This window comes from Prionailurus viverrinus, chromosome A1 (genome assembly GCF_022837055.1).
Source record: "Prionailurus viverrinus isolate Anna chromosome A1, UM_Priviv_1.0, whole genome shotgun sequence".
Taxonomy (NCBI): domain Eukaryota; kingdom Metazoa; phylum Chordata; class Mammalia; order Carnivora; family Felidae; genus Prionailurus; species Prionailurus viverrinus.
The window spans coordinates 111,727,080-111,745,096 of record NC_062561.1 but is presented as its reverse complement, the minus strand read 5'-3'; the positions used below and the strand labels follow the sequence as shown (position 1 = coordinate 111,745,096).

Here is an 18,017-nt window from a genome sequence, read left to right as displayed (position 1 = left end):
AAACTTTGTTTCTAATCTCTTTCCTCTAATATGTCATATACTTGAATAATTAAAGGTAACTAATCTTTACTCTTAGCTGACAACAGCTCAGTTTTTTCCTAACTAGATGGGAACTGAAGTAACAGGGCTACTGTCTTGGCACAAGGCCCTTGCCCTATGGACAATTTCATTTACCTTTAATAGCTGTGCAACCACTGACTTTTTAATTTACATAATAATCCTCACATAACTGAGATTCCTTTGGGACTTTGCATTGCTAAATGCAATAGAAAGGAATTGTAATAAATACCACCAAGACCTAAAAAGTTGATTGCTATCTTTTAAAATCTGGAATTGAGAGATCAAAATACCTTAAACAAAACTCTAAACTGTTATATAAACCCCAGGGGGTTCTTTCTTAAGAGTACTAAATGAATAAATTAAGTAGACTTTGTTTACTCAGCACAAAATACTGTTAACTAAGGCACCTTTAATAGATTTCTTCTCCAGTACCTTCTACCTACAGGAGTCAGAATTTTTACATCAGTTTCAGAAGTTATTCATGGAACTTTTTTATTGGGTGGTTGGGGTTGGGGAGGGGAGAGTACTGACTCAAGAATAGTTCCGTGAAGGGGTTAAAATGTGCTCTATTAAGTCATAGTCTTTTATATCAGAGAGCAGAAAGTGTTCCTATATCCAGACTTTACTTGTTTAAGAAAAAAGAAAAAAAAAGGGGGAGGTAGAAAATAATGGTCAAGAAAACCTCTTCACTGGATAGATATAAATCTGTACATAATTCTCAATCAACTAAAGTATTATAGATTTTCTAAAACTGTGAACTTAATTCCTTAATATATCCTAAGGGGCAGTACAGTTCTTGGGTAAAAGACCAGATTGGCCAGGTACAAATCCCAGCTCTATCACTTGCTAGTTGGTTGACCTAGACCAAGTCACTTTATCTCTGTGTACCTAATTCTTCATCTGTAACATAATGGTTAGCTACCCTCACAGGATTACTGTGAGTCTGAAAGTGATCATATGTTGAAGTGTTTTGAATAATGCCATGCATGTAGAGCATTCCATGTTACAGGGTGCTGGCACCTGGGTGACTCAGTCGGTTGAGCATCTGACTTCAGCTCGGGTCATGATCTCACATTTTGTGAGTTTAAGCCCCACATCGGGTTCACCACTGTCAGCACAGAGCCCGCTTCCGACCCTCTGTCCCCCTCTATCTGCCCCTCTCCCGCTGTGCTCTCCCCCAAAATAAATAAATATGGAAAAAAAAAGTACTTTTACAGAGGAAAATGCATCATAAATGCATTTAAACTTCAGCATGAACCCAACTTCATACCAAAATAAATAACTTAGTTCTAGCCTCTTGCCATACATTTATAAAATTTACCTAGTTTACACATTTTTTTGTATGATCTAACCTTATAAATAGAGGGTTTTCATCTAGCACTCAACCAAAGAAATAGGACTCTGTTCCAAGGCTGAAGAAAATACCTGAGGAGTAACTGGGAGAGGAATATTCCTAAGAATTTTCTCTACTGGGAATGTTGAGTTTCATGGTAGGAGTTTTAGGTGTGTGCTGAATTTAGGACTTGGAGCTCACAGACTCCCTGCAAAGTGAGATGTAACCCTCTTATAATTATCAACACCTGAAATGTTTCAATTTTAAATGGGAAGAGGAAAACAGATTAAGGTAAAAATAGATTTTGAAGCAGTAACCAAATAGCATTTAATGAAATAAGAGGGGAGACTCTCATACCTACTGTGTATTTAAAATAAGAGTCAGTCAGTCACTGGAGTAATGTCTACGGGAACTATAATTTGTCTGAGAGCTGAATATGAAAGCATCACACATTTGATATGAGCAAAAAGTACCTTTAAACTTTTTTTTTTTTTTTTGGCCATTAATTCCAGTGAGTGGACTCTCATTTGTATGAAAAGCTTCCTAAGATCATACTTACTCCAAAATTTGCCAAGTAATAACTTTTAAAGGGAAACATCCTTCCAGTGTTAAACTTTGCTTAATAAATAGAAGCTGTACATATTGCTATCCTACAGTCTTCCAACAGAGAAGCAGCTACTAGCTTACTAAGCTGGTAAGAATAGGACAAGAAACTACTGGGGTTACTCAATAGCTGTTTTAACTGAACTAGAAAGACTACACAGGTGGTTCAACAGAATTTACTTGTATATTTTCCATTTTCTGTGCTATTTGAAGGCATAGGATAGCTTTGTATTAGCTTTCTACAATACTGTGTTTTAAATTTATCCAGTAAACTAAGATGCAGTACAACTTTTATACAACTTAGGAGATAAAAAAAAAAAAAAAATCTCCACAAGAGAATGCAACTCAGCAGGCCCTGGTATTAAAACAATTTTCCAGAATAAACAGATACGCAATTGCATTAAAAGGCAGTTTTCAAATACTTTAAGTTACACCAAGATTCCTTCCAAATATCTGCCTTGCTAAACCAATGCAATCAAATCTTATTCAGTGTTAATAGTGGGGCATGGGTTTTGATAAGTGTTTACAGTTTTACTTTATCAAAAAACTTTTAAAGTGCTATCAAGCAGCAAAATAAATTGCATTAGCTCTGTGCTCCAGGTAGAGGTGCCAAATCCTCACGGTAGAGGTACAAACTGTGAAATTGCAAAAGGTACAGTTTAACAGTAAATAGTGCAGGAAGAAACAGTAACAAGTGGCCTAAATACAGAGTGGGACAGAATCAAACCAGTTATGTCTATGATTGCTCAAGTGAAACTGATATAGTTTCATTCATTCAAAATAAAATGTGAAATTATAATTGGTGTTTAGAATCAAATTTGAAGAATTTCTTGATAAAATATAAATGTTCTTTTGAAATTGGAAATGAAACTATCAATTGATGGGAGAGCTAGAGACTTATTAACCCCTCCTACACAGATAAGGAAATAAGTGACAAAGTCTCTTGCACTGAAGTTATGTATTTTAACAGCTTTACATGTAATATTCATATATAAAAAACTTTAAGTGCTTTTCTCCAATTTAAAAATCTAAAGAATTCAAAAATAAGGCATTCAATATTTGAAAAAAGTACAGATTTACAAAATGTGTATTATTCTGTCATGAAAACTCCACACCAACATTATACACTTGGAAAAAAATACAAACAGGATATATTACAAATTTATGTAAGCAATAACTTAGTTCACACCATGCAATAAAAAGTACATTAATCAAGATACACAAGCTTTTGTAGGTCTAAACTGAAGGACTTTTTTTTTTTTCTGCAGAATCCTTAAAACCTGTGGCACTTAAAATGTGTTAGCCTTTCTACTGAGAGGTAAATTATACACAACAATGATGAAAAAAATTAACAGACCAGATGTCTATTATGAATCATTCCAGCTTTGTTCAACAATGGCCGAAACTCTTTTCTCATATTCTCGTTTGTTTTCCTGATAAAGCTGTGCTGCCTGGCTATTGGCTGGACTGTTTGGATTCGGTTCATCCAGCAGAGACTAGATGGAAAGACAGAAAAGAAAAAAAAGATTTGCAAAGTTATTCTTTACATTAACGTGGGTTAGATATGGAGCACAGGAGTTGTACAAAACAACAAATTATTCACTAATGAAATGGCAGATAGATCTTTTGTATTTTTAGGTCTTAAATAGTTTCAGAAATGGCCTGGTCACTGTAATAACTTTCCTGATGCTAGAAAACTTAAACTTCCAAAACTCATAGTTCTCAATTGTCTTAAGACCTCTAATTTCAAGGAAATTGGAAAAGAGTATTCTTCAACATACTGAAACCATTAGGCAAGAAATAGAAATAGCTGAAAACAATGTTTATAAAATGATCCGAATTAAAAGGAAATGTGATAGAAAAAGCTTTAAAAATGTGTCAAGCAAAAATTTAATTGTGATCCTATGAAATCCACATAAACTAAAATACCCCTCAGTCCACCTCTCTCCAAAACTTTCATTCAAGGTCAACTCTGAACCCACCAGAGTGCTTTGGCAGATGGTTAACACTATCTTCTTCTTTTTTTTTTTTTAAACAATTTCTCGGATGGGATAACATATTCATAACACTGCTTCTCTGCACTTGGCAGTTTCTTGAGGTCCCTATGGTTTTTATAAGCAATCATCTTTCTCTATCTTCAAGAAGAGTTTTCTTCCTTCTCCACATCCTCTGGCTATGCTTCTTGGGCACAACTCATGCTTGACCTGTGAGAACACTTTATTTACACAAGGATCAGGAAAAGGACCATGGATTTGGTCCAGTGGGGTCACTAACAAAAAAAGCAGACCAAATGTCTAAAAATCATGGGTTTTTATCCAAGCTGTGACATTGGTTACCTGGGTGGTGGGAAGCTTAGTTTGCTCACTTGGGTCTTTAGAGTGCTCCAAAAGAAGCTGACTATATCCCGCACAATCTTGAAAAATCATGATGCATCCTAACACACACTTACCTGAATTGATGTTAAGATAGAAGATACGTCATATGTTGGACTCCATCGATTCTGAAGGATATCTAAACATATGCTGCCATCAGCATACACTGCAAAGACAACACTAAAACTGGTTACATATTAACTTTATCATACTTAACAGTTAAAGAGAAATCTTTACTACAAATAGAATGCCTGGCCCCATCAGAAGTTGTGAACATTAATTACTAAACCCTGTCTCACAGAAAAATCAGTGTTTCATAAGAAGAGTTTCAGAGTTGAATCTGTTTAAATTCCCTATTTCTAAATTCCTTAAATAAAGCTCTTAAAAAAAAAAAACCTTATATATCCACTCTAAGTTAATGATATACAAAGACATACATGATATGTTAATAAGTTTCTATTTTTATTTATTATTTCTTAAAATATTTACTTATTTTGAAAGAGAGAGAATCCCAAGCAGGCTCCACACTCAGCATGGAGCCTGACACAGGGCTCAATCTCATGTCTGTGAGATCATGACCTGAGCTGGTATCAATAGTCGAAGCTTAATCGATGAAGTCACCCAGATGCCCCAATAAGATTCCAAATGTGGTAAAAATTTACAATAAACTTTGTAAAGAATTTACAAAATATTTAAATTTTTTCATTTGGAATATGTGTGGTCACAAAAACATTTGTAAGACTAAATGCCAAAATGTAAGTATGGGCTATCTGTAAATCACAGGATTATAAAGGGTCTTGTTGTCTTTTACCTTTTCTTGTATTTTATGATTTATTTTTAAAACGAGTATGCATTCCTTTCATAAAAAATGAAAACCAAGTGATTAAAACATTTTAAGTCTTTAACATTTGGGAGGTTTTTTCCCCTCTTAAACTGTATGTGAATTAATGAACATAATTTTTTTTTTTTTTTTAATGTTGAGACTCCTAAGCAGGCTCCATGCCATCAGTGCAGAGCCCAATGCGGGCTCTAACTCATGAAGTGTGAGATGAGGACCTGAGTCAAAATCAAGAGTAGGATGCTTAACTGACCGAGCCACCCAGGCACCCCAGTGAACACTTGTGAGACTATATGTCTACATGATAAACTTCCACAAGTGGAACTGCTGTCTTGATAAAGGGTAAATGCGTTTAAATGTTATAGATACTGCCAAACTTTGGAAAACTTCATGGAGCCAGCCAGATCACTCCACATAAAGATAAGAATAGTGAGGCTTTTTTGGGGAGAGTGGCAAATTATACATAAATGCTGTCATTTCTCAGGGTTCTAATCTCCATCCTCTTCCTTCTTGCCCTGTATACACCCTCTGGGCAACGTTATCCACTCTCATGGTGTCAATGACCATCCATGTGCTAGCTATGTCTACTTTTTAGCTTTAGATCAGATTTAACTCTCTGCTTTAAAGCAGCTTAGTCAGTGGCTTACTATCTATCCTACAGGAACATCAAACTTGGCAAGTCTACACAACACAACACTTAAGTATAGATTAAGTTTTAAAGTAGTAACTATTTAAAGTAATCCAAAAGTAAACTAGAAGCCACAAACATCCATCAAATGATAAATGGATAAACAAAATACAGTATATTCATAAAATGAAATCTCACTTGAAGCAATAAAAGGAAATGAAGTACGGTTAAAACATCGATGAACCCTGAAAACTATGCTAGCTGAAAGCTACAAAAAGCCCACGTGAATTATAGGATTTCATTTAAATGAAATGTCCAGAACAGGCAAATACATAGAGACAGAAAATATAACTGCCTAGGGCTGGGGTGCTGGGACAAAGGAGAAGGACTGCTCATTGTCATGGGATTTTTTTGGGGAGAGATAAAATGTTCTAAACGTGATTATGGTGATGGCTGCATAACTCAGTGAATATACTAAAATCCACTGAACTGTACAATTTAAATGAATGAATAGCATGATACATGAATTATACTTCAAATAAAGATGTTTAAAAAGTAGACCAGAAAGTTAATAAAATACTAAGGTGCCTGGGTGGTTCAGTTAAGCATCTGACTTTGGCTCAGGTCATGGTTGGGGAGTATGAGCACACCAGGCTCCATGCTGCCGCTGTGGAGCGTGCGTGTGTGTGTGTGTGTGTGTGTGTGTGTGTGTGTGTGTGTCTCTCTCTCTCTCTCTCTCTCTCTCTCTCTCCTTCCCTCTCCGCCCCTTTCCTGCTCTATCAAAATAAATAAACTGAAAAAAAAATTCTGATAAAAGAAAAAAGGGAAACCATGTTATTAATACAAAGGGATGAGAAATAATCTAATACATGTTTCCCTAAGGTTGAAAATACTACACACCTTACACACATAGACCACCACCACCCCCTGCACATTATATAGTGTTTCCCACTTTGATTTACAGAGCCTTCTTACCACATTGTGAATTTGATTCGATAACAAGTCTAAGATAAAGTGGAATAAATGTTAAGTGACTCCTTCTGGAATTAAGTGAACTGATGGAGAAGACCATATTTAAATGAACAAAGGTTATAAAAAAGAAAACTTAAATCTTTCATACTGTAATTTATAATCCAGGAATATACATATATTTGAAATAAGTAAGAGATCACAGAAGAGCAAATTTAATTATAAAGAGTCACTCAGCAATCATTTATGGAAAACAGTAATTTCTACAAGTGAAAATAGAATAGAGAAAAAATGGAAAACTGTATTTAAAAAAGCCTTGAAAACATATGAATCTTTGACCCAATAATCCCACTTGTAAAAGCTTATATTCTATAACAATAGTATGGGTATTTGGGAAGGTTTTCAAGAATGTTCAAAGTGCTATTTAAGGGGCACCTGGGTGGCTGAGTCCCTTGAGCATCCTACTCTGGATTCTGGCTCAGGTCACAATCTCATGGTCAGGAGTTTGAGCCCCAAGTCAGGTTCTGCAATCACCAACTGTGGTGCCCGGGTAGCTCAGTTGGTTAAACATCTGACTCTTGATCTCGCTCGGTTCATTATCTCACAGTTCTTGAATTCAAGCCCTGCACTGGGCTCTGGGCTCACAGCACAGAACCTGCTTGGGATTCTCTCACTCCCTCTTTCCCTGCCCCTCCCTCACTTTCTCTCTAAATAAATAAACTTTAAAAATAAATAAATTATAAACTGAAAATCACCAACTGGACACATTAAATAAATTATGGCAACCTCATAAAACATTCTGCAGCCATTAAGGAGGATATAAAAGAAAACATGAACCTAAGGGAAGGGAAACAAAAATAATATAAAAACAGGGAGGAGGACAAAACAGAAGAGACTCATAAATATGGAGAACAAACTGAGGGTTACTGGAGGGGTTGTGGCAGGGGGGATGGGCTAAATGGGTAAGGGGAATTAAAGGAATCTACTCCTGAAATCATTGTTGCACTATATGCTAATCTGGATGTAAATTAAAAAAATAACAAAAAAATAAAATAAAAAAAAAAAGGATGTAAAAGAATAGTTAATAAGGTACTCACAGTACCTATATAAAAAATTATATCACAGTATCTATATAAAAAATTATATAGAACAATCTCAGTTTTGAACAAGCACTTGCATTATTTAAAAGCTAAATTTTAAGCAACAAATTATTTTTGGTATCTTTCACATTTCTACAAATAAATAGGTATTATTTTAGGGGCACCTGGGTGGCTCAGTCAATTAAAGAGTCCAACTCTTGGTTTCAGCTCAGGTCATGATCTCACAGTCTGAAACTGGGCTCTGTGCTGACAATGCAGAGCCTGCTTGGGATTCCTTCTCTCCTGCCCCACTTCCTCATGCTCTTTCTAAATATAAATAAATAAACTTAAAAAAAAAAAAAGCACCTCTCTTAAAAAAGAATAAAAAGGATATTATTTTAAAATCAGAAATAATTAAAACAAAACAACTTTACTTGAAATTTGGAACCTTCTAAAGATTCCAGGATACAAAACCATAGCTAATACTGACATGGAAGCAACATCTAGAAGTGAGAAGTAGAAGGGAAGGCCTAACAGGAAGGAAGCCACTGCCACTCTTTCCCCCCTCCCCTCATCATTTGTGAAGTGTAATAAAATGTTACTTACCATTTGGATGAAACATTTTGGATAAAAACCTAACAGTTGGTGGTTTATTTGGATACTCTTCAGAAAATTCTATTACTAGTTTAAAAGTACCTAGATAGAAAACAAACCAAAATAATTATAGTAAAGACAAGCAAAATTTTTAATCTCTTCATCAATGAATCCCCAACCCAATACTGGTGTTTTTGCACAACCACACAAAAATTAATGTCAATTTTGGCTTAGTACATAAAACACACTAAAAACACTTTGATTTACATTAGACTGGTTAACACACAACATTGGCAAGCACTTGGGAACACACACTTTCAAGTGCTATCGGTGGGAATGTTAACTGCCATACTTTTGGAAGGCAATTTGGCCCTAGCTACTGAAATTTAAAATGTACATTTGGGGAACTACAGCTAGTTTATTATAGCTTAGAGGGGTGTATGCCAAAGGATTGTGAGAGGGGTAACTACCACACAACAAATGACTTAGACTGGAGGCATGGACACTAATTTGAAAGGTCTCTTCTGTCCCCATATGAATCTGTTCACTTAAATATGCCAAGAATCACTAGTGTTAGTTTAACTGCCTACTTTAGGTTACAGACCAAAGTGGGTACACCTTGTAAAGCAGTATTTTATGGTAAGTACAAGCACAGGCTTTTAAAAAAATTATGCACTTCTAACAAAGTCAGTCTGTTCACAGTGTACTAAGAACCCTCAATTCCAATTCCAAATTTATTATGCAGAAATAACCATTATTAGTGGTTTTGTCTTTCTAGACTTTTCTGTTTATATACTATCCAGTTTTTTATTTTGAGGAAATCTTCCCGAAGGTTGAAGAGGCATTCCAACTACAACCCTTGAGTATTTATAATACTCCGTAAATTGAGCCTTATTCCTAATGAAGTCAATAGAAGTTTAAACCATTCCAGATGTTTCTACAAGGTTCTTCCCTTAATTCACCAATGCAGTTTTAAAAAGCAAAACAAAAATCCTTTCTTCTATTTATTCTATCTTGTATTTTACCTTTATGTATTGAGTACATAACCTCTCTTTTACGTTTTTGTTGTTGTTGTTGTTTTTTGCCATTTGGAAATTTGGGATTAGGTAGGTCAAAGATAAAAGCAAGATCAAATGTGTTATCTATTTCATATTCTGAATTAATTGAGGTATTATGAAATGTACAGTTAAATGGTGAAGGCAGCCTTATATCTAATAATGTATTTTGAAAGTTTACAGTTTAATTAAAAAAAGTATAATGTAAAAATTTCAGGCTACACAAATACAGAACAGCTTTTTAAAAAAATTTTATGTTTATTTTTGAGACAGAGAGAAACAGAGCATGAATGGGGGAGGGGCAGAGAGAGAGGGAGACACAGAATCCCAAGGAGGCTCCAGGCTCTGAGCTGTCAGCACAGAGTCCAACACGAACCGTGAGATCATGACCTGAGCTGAAGTCGGATGCTTAACCGACTGAGCCACCCAGGTGCCCCTAGAAAAGCTATTTTCAAGATTTTCCCCTACCTTATGGAGTCTCAGGACCCCTTTATACTCGTATTCCCAACCACAGCCATGCTTCCAATGGGAAGTCAACTGAATGTTAAGATGGGGAGAGATACATGTGATAGCATACCATTTTATATATTTCCACCAAAAATGAAAAATAATTTCATTTAAAAATATTGGCTCTTTAGTAACTAGGTTGCAACAATTCCCCCAGTTTTTAACATTCTGTTCTCATGAATCAGTTGGTACAAACTGCTTCCAGCATGCCACTGGATTTAACTATCAGTGTTTCTTTCTTTTTTTTTTTTTTTTTTTGTTAAAGATTTTTTGCTTAAGCAATCTCTACACCCAACATGTGCTCAAACTTACAAACCTGGATCAAGAGTTGCATGCTCTACTGATTGAGCCAGCCAGGTGTCTCTAACTATCAGTATTTCTTGTATTACAGGATTGAACTAAAAAATTTTTGAAAGTAATTTCTATGCCCAATATGGGGCTCTAACTGTCTTGACCTGGAGATCAAAAGTCACATGTTCTAATGACTGGGGCGGCCAGGCTCCCCCAACTCAGAAAAATTTTAAGTATTAATTATTGTAAACTCACTACACATTAACCTAAGTATGAAACCTAAGTATAAAACCTAAGTATATGTGTAACCTACACATTGAATTAAAAATAATATTATCTCCCCCCCCCCCCCCCAAAGATAGAAGTGTAGCACTGTTTTACAATTCTGTAAGTCTCTTTAATGATTGGCTTTAACAGAAGACAGCTGGATTTTCTTAGCTACTTCTGCAATCTGTTACAATATGCTGTTTTGGTTGAGGGATAGGAAGCAAATCAGGCTTCATAAAATCAGTAAATGAAAAAGTAGAGTATTTTCATTGTTTTTTTCAGATAGTTGTAGATATTCTTTTTTGATTACTAAAGAACTGGTAGGGTTTTAAAGGTTAATTGCAATGTAGAATCTGAAACCGTATCAATAAACGTTTTGCATCAGTTACACTAAAATCTGTTGCACAATGCATAAATCTTTTATTCATCCATAATTTTCTAGTATCATACATTAGTAACTCAAAAAAATACAGACTTATACAAATGTAAATTCTGCCACATTTCATTATATACTATCAAAAAACAAATCACAATTAGGTAACCACTACTGATCTTATCAGAGAAGTCTTGAAGTACAGTTCACTTCATCACTTTTAAGTATGTCTGCCATACAGTCAAATCTAAATTATGACAGTTCGTCTCTCAGTCATTCATTCAAGTAGAAATGCTCCATGAAGAAAAGCAGTTTATGTTGCAACTCTGACAACTGCACAAGTGCTTTTTTTTCCAGACAATTGTCACAGAAGTGTTTTATGCATACTTCCCACCTAATCACACAGAAGATTTTAAAAATGTATACTAAAGGGTCAGAATTTTTTTTTTGAGAGGGAGACAGAGTGGGGGTGGGTGCGGGGGAGGGGCTTAGAGGGAAGGAGGAGAAGGGAGAGGGAGACAGAAGGAGGGAGGGGGAGAGGAGGGGGAAGGGGAGGGGGGAGAGAGGAAGAGGGAGGCAGAGAAAGAGAATCTCAAGCAGGCTCCAAGCCCAGCATAGAATCCTACATGGGCCTTGATCTCACAACCCTAAAATCAAGACCTGAGCCAAAATCAAGAACCGGATGTGTAACAATGAGCCACTCAGGCACCCCAAGGTTCAAAATTCAATAGTATTAATATTTACTTTTTTTACCAAGATGTATCTTTTTTGTCATCAAGATGTTTTTAAGTGAAATTGGTAACTTTTAAAATCACAGAAGAAATTAACTTGAATTTAAATAAAGATTAAAAAAAATAATAAACAGCACATCTCTTTAAAAAACGCCAAGAACAATGGGTTGCCTGGGTGGCTCAGTCAGTTAAGTGAATGACTCTTGATTTTGGCTCAGGTCACGATCTCACTGTTCCTGGGTTCGAGCCCCATTCTGTCAGCACAGAGCCTGCTTGGGATTCCCTCTCTGTCTCCTCCTCAATCAATAAATTACAAAGAATATGGGGTGTCTGGCTGGCTCAGCTGATGGAGCATGCAACTCCTGATCTCAGAGTGGGGAGTTCCAGGCTCATTTTGGATGTAGAGATTACTTAAAAATTAAAATCTTTAAAATACATTTATTTCTTAAATAAATAAAAAGAATGCAATGACTATTAGTACAGTATAGAGCCACCATCTTGATTTGTGCCAAGATGCTAAACTGCACAGGTTCACTTATAACTACTAAAAGTTTCGTACCATTAGTACCAATTTGAATAGAATACAAAAGGCAAATAGTGCCTCACTAGTGGTATGCAATTTTTTAAAATGTTTACTTATTTGAGAGAGAAAGAATGAAAGTGAGTGTGGTAAGGGCACAGAGAGAGGGAGAGAAAGAATCCCAATCTCTGTCAGCGCAGAGCCCAACGGGGGGCTCAAATCTCATGAACTAAGAGATCATGAACCAGGCCGCAATTAAGAGCTGGACACTTAACTCTGGACACATACCAGACACCCTGGTATAAACAGACAGTTTTGATCACAAGGTATCTGTGAAACAGTTTCAGGGACTTTAAGGGAGCCCTGAGAACCTCCTGATAAAGTGTAAAAAGCTGAAGTCCTTAAGTCCTTTTCTTTAAATCTTTACCCCCACCCAGAGGTAACCACTGGTAACAGTGTGGTATAAAACCCTTTAATACACACACACCTGCATATATATGTTTAGTAAAAATGTAATAAAATATATGTTATTCTGAAACTTTTTTTGTGTCTTGAAATGTACGTCCAGATCTACCTTATTCTTTAACGGGTACATAATATTCTAGAATCTAGATATATCATAATTTACTTAACCATTTCCCCTACCGGCATTCAGGTTCTCTCTTTAAAAACAGTACTGCAATCAGTATATCTGTGCAAATTATCTTCAATGGCTTAATTCTGAAACCATTTTGATAATTAAAACAAACCTGTTCAACAATTCTTAATATCCATGCTATAATTAGGGAAAAATCTAAGGACCTGGGTCTTGGTGAAAATACTAAATTTAAGAGACAAGCAATCATGCAGAATCCTATTTATGGATGTCAAATGCTAGCTATGTGTGAAACTACTGGCAGCCATTTTTTAAAAGATTTCTTATTTTATTTTTATCAAGTCATCTCTACACCCAACATGGGGCTCAAATTTATAACCCCAAGATTGAGATTCGCATGCTCTACTGAATGAGCCAGCCAGATGCCCCAGCTATGTGTGTTTAAGAGCAATTTCAGCTCAACACCCCATCAGCATAGATACCAATGTTAAAAAAGCACCAAGGGCGCCTGGGTGGCTCATCAGGTTAAGCATCTGACTCTTGATTTTGGCTCAGGTCACGATCTCAACAGTTCATGAGTTCGAGCCTGGCATCATGCTCTGCGCTGACAGTGTGAAGCCTGCTTGGGATTCTCTCTCCCCACCGCCCCCCCCCCCAAAAGTGCACAATTATCCTCCTTTAACCTACCAACTAGGCCTATAGTTCTACAGCCAAATACCAAAGTAACACAAAGAACTTGCAATGGATAGTGATCAAAGTGACTTGGAAAGAAAGTCCTCTATAAACTATGACTTCTTAGCACTAGTTTTAGTATGACCTAATAATGACAGAAAATAGTTTTAAATTAGATATGCTGTTGTTATAACTTCCTGCTTAAAAAGCAGTGTCCTAATATTACAGAAAACATAATGAGAATGACTTACCATCTTCAAAGGGTGTCCCTTCTGGTCTGAAAACAAGAAGATTTTTGATTAAAAGATGTTTTCATTCTGCCTTTTCCTGATTTTTAAGAGTGAAAAGGATAAACTCAGAGAAGGAGGGGCTCATTCTAGTGATTTGTGAAGTTTTAAAGATAGTGTTAGTTCACTGTCATGTTAGCCCTAGATTTTTAGAGATGTAGGCATACAGGGTAACTATTTTTGAAGTTTTCATTTTAGGCTGGTTTTAAATTAAAAAAAAGGGGGGGATCACAACCTTAGAAAAAGAATTAAGTTCATAAATATCAACCAGTGTCTTAAGAGAAAAAGTCGTATTTTCAATTTACATCAGTAAGATGGAAATCACTTTTAAAGATAACTGTAACACCAGTGTTCTGCTTCCCAGTAAAGCTCTTGTTCCAAACAGCTAGACAGAACTGATGTAAACCAAGAAAGATACTTTTTTTTCTCAAATCTCTTCCCTGCCTCCATATGCCAATTTAATCTTTCATAAGCAGCACTATCAAGTTTAATTAGTTCTTTCAAGGCATTCAGGATCTCAAAGCATGTTAGTCTGAATTTAATCTCTTTCCTTTAAAAGAGCGAACTACACTCATTGTTTTCACTAGTTTTTAACATGAACTCTTACAACTCATTACAACTCAGAATTGTTTATGAAGGTATTCCTTTAAAGTTTGAGTGTAAAACCCAAGTTTAAAAAGTATGAAAGAAAAAAGATCAAATCCAGGAAAACAAAAGAAAGCATAATAAAATTCTAAATTAAGAAGCATATACGCAATACATATAATATATAAAACATAGACCGCTTCTCAAGTCTCCAGTTATTTCACACCAAGGTGTGAGACATTTTTATTTAAATTCTTACCACACTCCAACTTGTATTTTTTATTCCTAGCTTTTTTAGTTACCAAAGAATGCAACCATAAACACTTGTTGGTACACTTTGTACAAAATAATTTACCTTTGCTCATTTAGTTTTGAATGATATTTTTATCAGGTAAAACCCAAAGGGATTAGAAAGTCATAGACAGTAACACCAATGCAAATAATTTTACATAACTACAAAAACACTTATTGGCAGGTTTTTTTTCTAATTTACTTTGCAGTTTCTGTAAGATTCCTCAGTTCCACTTCAGTCTCTTTCCCTAGTTGATACATTCACTTTTTAAAAAGAATTACTACACCTATCATTTGTTATACCTTTCCACTCACCCAAATATAACTGCATTCCACTGCATGATGTTGTTTTCAGATGGTGCGCCACTGACACCCACAGGTGGGTCCTCTTGCAATCTAGAAATCCAGAGTAGTAATTTCCAAAGTTGAACAACTTTAAATCACTAAGAAGGCCAAACAGAACTCCTGTGGTCTGTATAATCTACTCTAATACAAACTAAATCTATCTCCTTGTTCTTGTGCCGAGGTGTAATAAACCGTAGGATTAAAAAAGTATATAACAGGTATATACTTATTAAATACGTCTTCAAATTATCTAAAATTCCAAAGGGCTTTGGAGTCATCCCTCCTCAAATATCAAGGTTCAAAGTTAAGACATATCTTCGAGAACTGATAAGTACAGACTGCCATCAACAACAAAAATTAAAAGCCCTGAATGCAAAAAATATTTTTACGCACCATCAATTTTGCTGCCATAAACATGCTGAGACTGTGTGAGTCCTAACCACAGCTACCTGTGCAACAGCACCCCCCCCTCCCAAAAGGACCCTCAAGGCAAACACTAAATGGCTGAAAACATTTATATTCAATTTAATCAGGAAACTAGTGTTAGGCAGGAGAGTAGCTTTATCTCATTTGTTTCAATTAGCAACAGCCTTTAAAGAAATCAAGCTTCAATTAGATTTTTTCATCAATCCCTATTTTAAAGACCTGTAATATAGCTAAATCTATCTCTCATTATCAAGAGACTCAATACAAAGCTACCTTCCAGCATGTCATAATCAAATTCTTGTAACATGAAGCCCTTGGAAAACTACCAAAGGTGCCATGTGTTCAACTCAGAATTAAACAGTAAAGTGCAGTAAGAAACCAGAGTAACAATGGAAAGGAGATGAACTTTTATTATTTGGGTTTCAATCACCGGAACGTGAAATTTGGTTTTAAGTTTCAGAAGACAACTTTTGCACGAAACAGAGCACCTCCTTGTACAGACTGTCATTTCAATAAAAAAATAAGGGAGACATTTTATATACAGACATAAATCTGTAGTGATTGTCAGGTAACATACTTTCAAATTAGTCTACATAAAAATAGTTCTTTTCAGTCAATCTGATTAAGCCACGATGACCAGAACCCTTAAAGGAATTATGCTGCTTCATGTCCACCAAAGGTAAACGGCTAAATGAGAATATATTCAATGATAAACTATCCAAAGCTCAAAACAATGGCTTCCAAATGCCTCACCTATGGCTTTCTAATGGCGAAATTGAAAGGTTACTTCCTGAGCAGCTACTGGATATTTTGTCTCAACCAGGGCAGGTCTCCCCAGAAAATCACTTAAAAATATGCAGTGGATCTAGTGCAGTTTTCCGTTTTTTTCCCCCGTACCTCCGAGTATCAAAGGTAAACAACTGAGAAAAAGGCACTTCTTCCTCACTAACCCCAACACCTCTTAACAAAACCCTATTTTACAAAAGGAGGCTCAGGGAGTATCAGGTTAGCGCCAGTCTCAAGGAAGGCATTTTTCCAGACTTTGGAGGCTATAGATAGGGCTTTATACGCCAAGCCACAGAGCTGAGTTCCAGAAGGCACTGGCAGCCCGGGCTGCCAGCCCGAGTCCCAGGTCTCTAAGCCAGTTCTCAAGGTCCTTTCGGGCGGGCGAGGAGGAGTCGGGTTTCGGAGGATGGGTTACTAACCTCCGGACCTCGCGCTGCAGACCCCACCCTCACTGCAGAAAGAATGGGGGGGGGGGGCAATTTTCGTCCCAACCCTGCCCCTCAGAGAAGACCGCAGGGCCATCCAGCAAAACTAACTGGTGCAACAAGCAGGGAAAAAGACTGCAAGGGTTCGCTTTTGGGGGATGAGGCACCGCAGGGTGCAGGGGCGGGGGGAATGAGGCTTGAGCTCTTGGGCCAGACGTCGGCAGCTGACCCAAGTGAGCAGCGGGGGCATCCTAGGATAGTCCATAGCCATCTTTTTACTTTTGGGGGAGGGGATATCAAAATTTCTTCAATGGGAAGAACGAGGAAGGAAGGATGGGAGTGCGAACGGGGAATGGGCTTCCGTCGGTTCCACTGGGCCCATAGTCGGCCCTCTTAGGGTTAGGAGAGGAAGGTGTCCCGGATCCCCGCCCAGCAGCCCCACAGCCACGGGGAGGAGCCGTCACCCAGGCCAAGGTGAGGGGCCTTACCGCTTGAAATCCCTCATAAGCCTCCTCCGCGCCGGAGTCGACATGCTCCCCAGCTGCCCCGCGGTCAGTCTGAAAGAAAAGAGTCCCGCGCAGCCCCCCCACCCCCCGGCGCGGCGGCCGAATCACTGTGGGTCACCACCGCTGCCGAGGCTGCACAAACAACCCTGCAATGACGTCTCCCTCCGCCGCCTCCAGATCCCTCCGCCCTCCGCCAGTACCACGGAGTGAGGGGTGTGGGAAAAGGGTACGGGGCGTATGAGAGCTCGTTATTGTAGTTTTTAGCAGGATTCTGTCCATTTTGGCTTCCTGATATAATAGATAAATTAGTTCTGTCTGATATAGAGATGTAGATTATGGATTATGAGATCCCAAAGCTGAAACGCCATTATGTTTCTCCCCCTTTCACTAGTTTAAACTGGACCGGGTGGGGACAGAAAGACGCATCCGGGGCCAGAGATTTCAGGGAAAGGAGGTGGGATGACGTAAGGTCACGTGACTGCCGGCAGCGTTGTCAACAATCCACCCCTGAGGGGGAGGGGACGAAGTATCTAGAACCACGTGTCCCTGTGACGCGATTAGAACGCATCACGTGGGAGTGTCGCCTGAATCGGAGGCTCGGTCAGATTTCTGTAGATGGTAGTTAAATTTAAGGGGTTGAGGGCCGGGAGAGACTTTTACTAGTTTTCTCTTCGGTTTGTTTGAACAGGGACGGCGATTGTGGCCTAAGCAAAAGCTCGTTTTGCTTAACTCATTAAAACAAAGTCAAACATAACATGGATTTAAAATCCTTTGTGGTTAGTTCAACTGCTTATCAAATCTGATACATGGGGCAATGAGAGGACCTCCGCTTTTTATAATAAGTGCAGCATTGAATGCTGAGGCACACACTAGGTAAAA

The 18,017-nt window shown here is 37.4% G+C and overlaps 1 protein-coding gene across 1 annotated transcript; it reads right to left on the bottom strand.

The window, feature by feature from the left end:
* Positions 1–2,156: 2,156 nt before the first annotated feature.
* Positions 2,157–17,290, bottom strand: UBE2B (ubiquitin conjugating enzyme E2 B). The gene is made up of 6 exons (XM_047862595.1): positions 17,121–17,290; positions 14,966–15,046; positions 13,739–13,764; positions 8,489–8,578; positions 4,446–4,534; positions 2,157–3,492 (listed from the first exon to the last, which is right to left on the bottom strand). Exons 1-6 carry the CDS (start codon positions 17,162–17,164, stop codon positions 3,364–3,366), a joined length of 459 nt encoding a protein of 152 aa, XP_047718551.1. The 5' UTR covers positions 17,165–17,290; the 3' UTR covers positions 2,157–3,363.
* Positions 17,291–18,017: the final 727 nt, after the last annotated feature.

Coding starts and splice junctions, on each gene's coding strand:
- UBE2B (XM_047862595.1), bottom strand. CDS start 17,164: ATGTCGACTCCGGCGCGGAGGAGGCTTATGAGGGATTTCAAGCG. Junction 8,579..13,738: donor AGGGACACCCTTTGAAGATG/GTAAGTCATTCT, acceptor TTTTCTATCTAG/GTACTTTTAAACTAGTAATA. Junction 3,493..4,445: donor CTATCTTAACATCAATTCAG/GTAAGTGTGTGT, acceptor CTTTCCATCTAG/TCTCTGCTGGATGAACCGAA.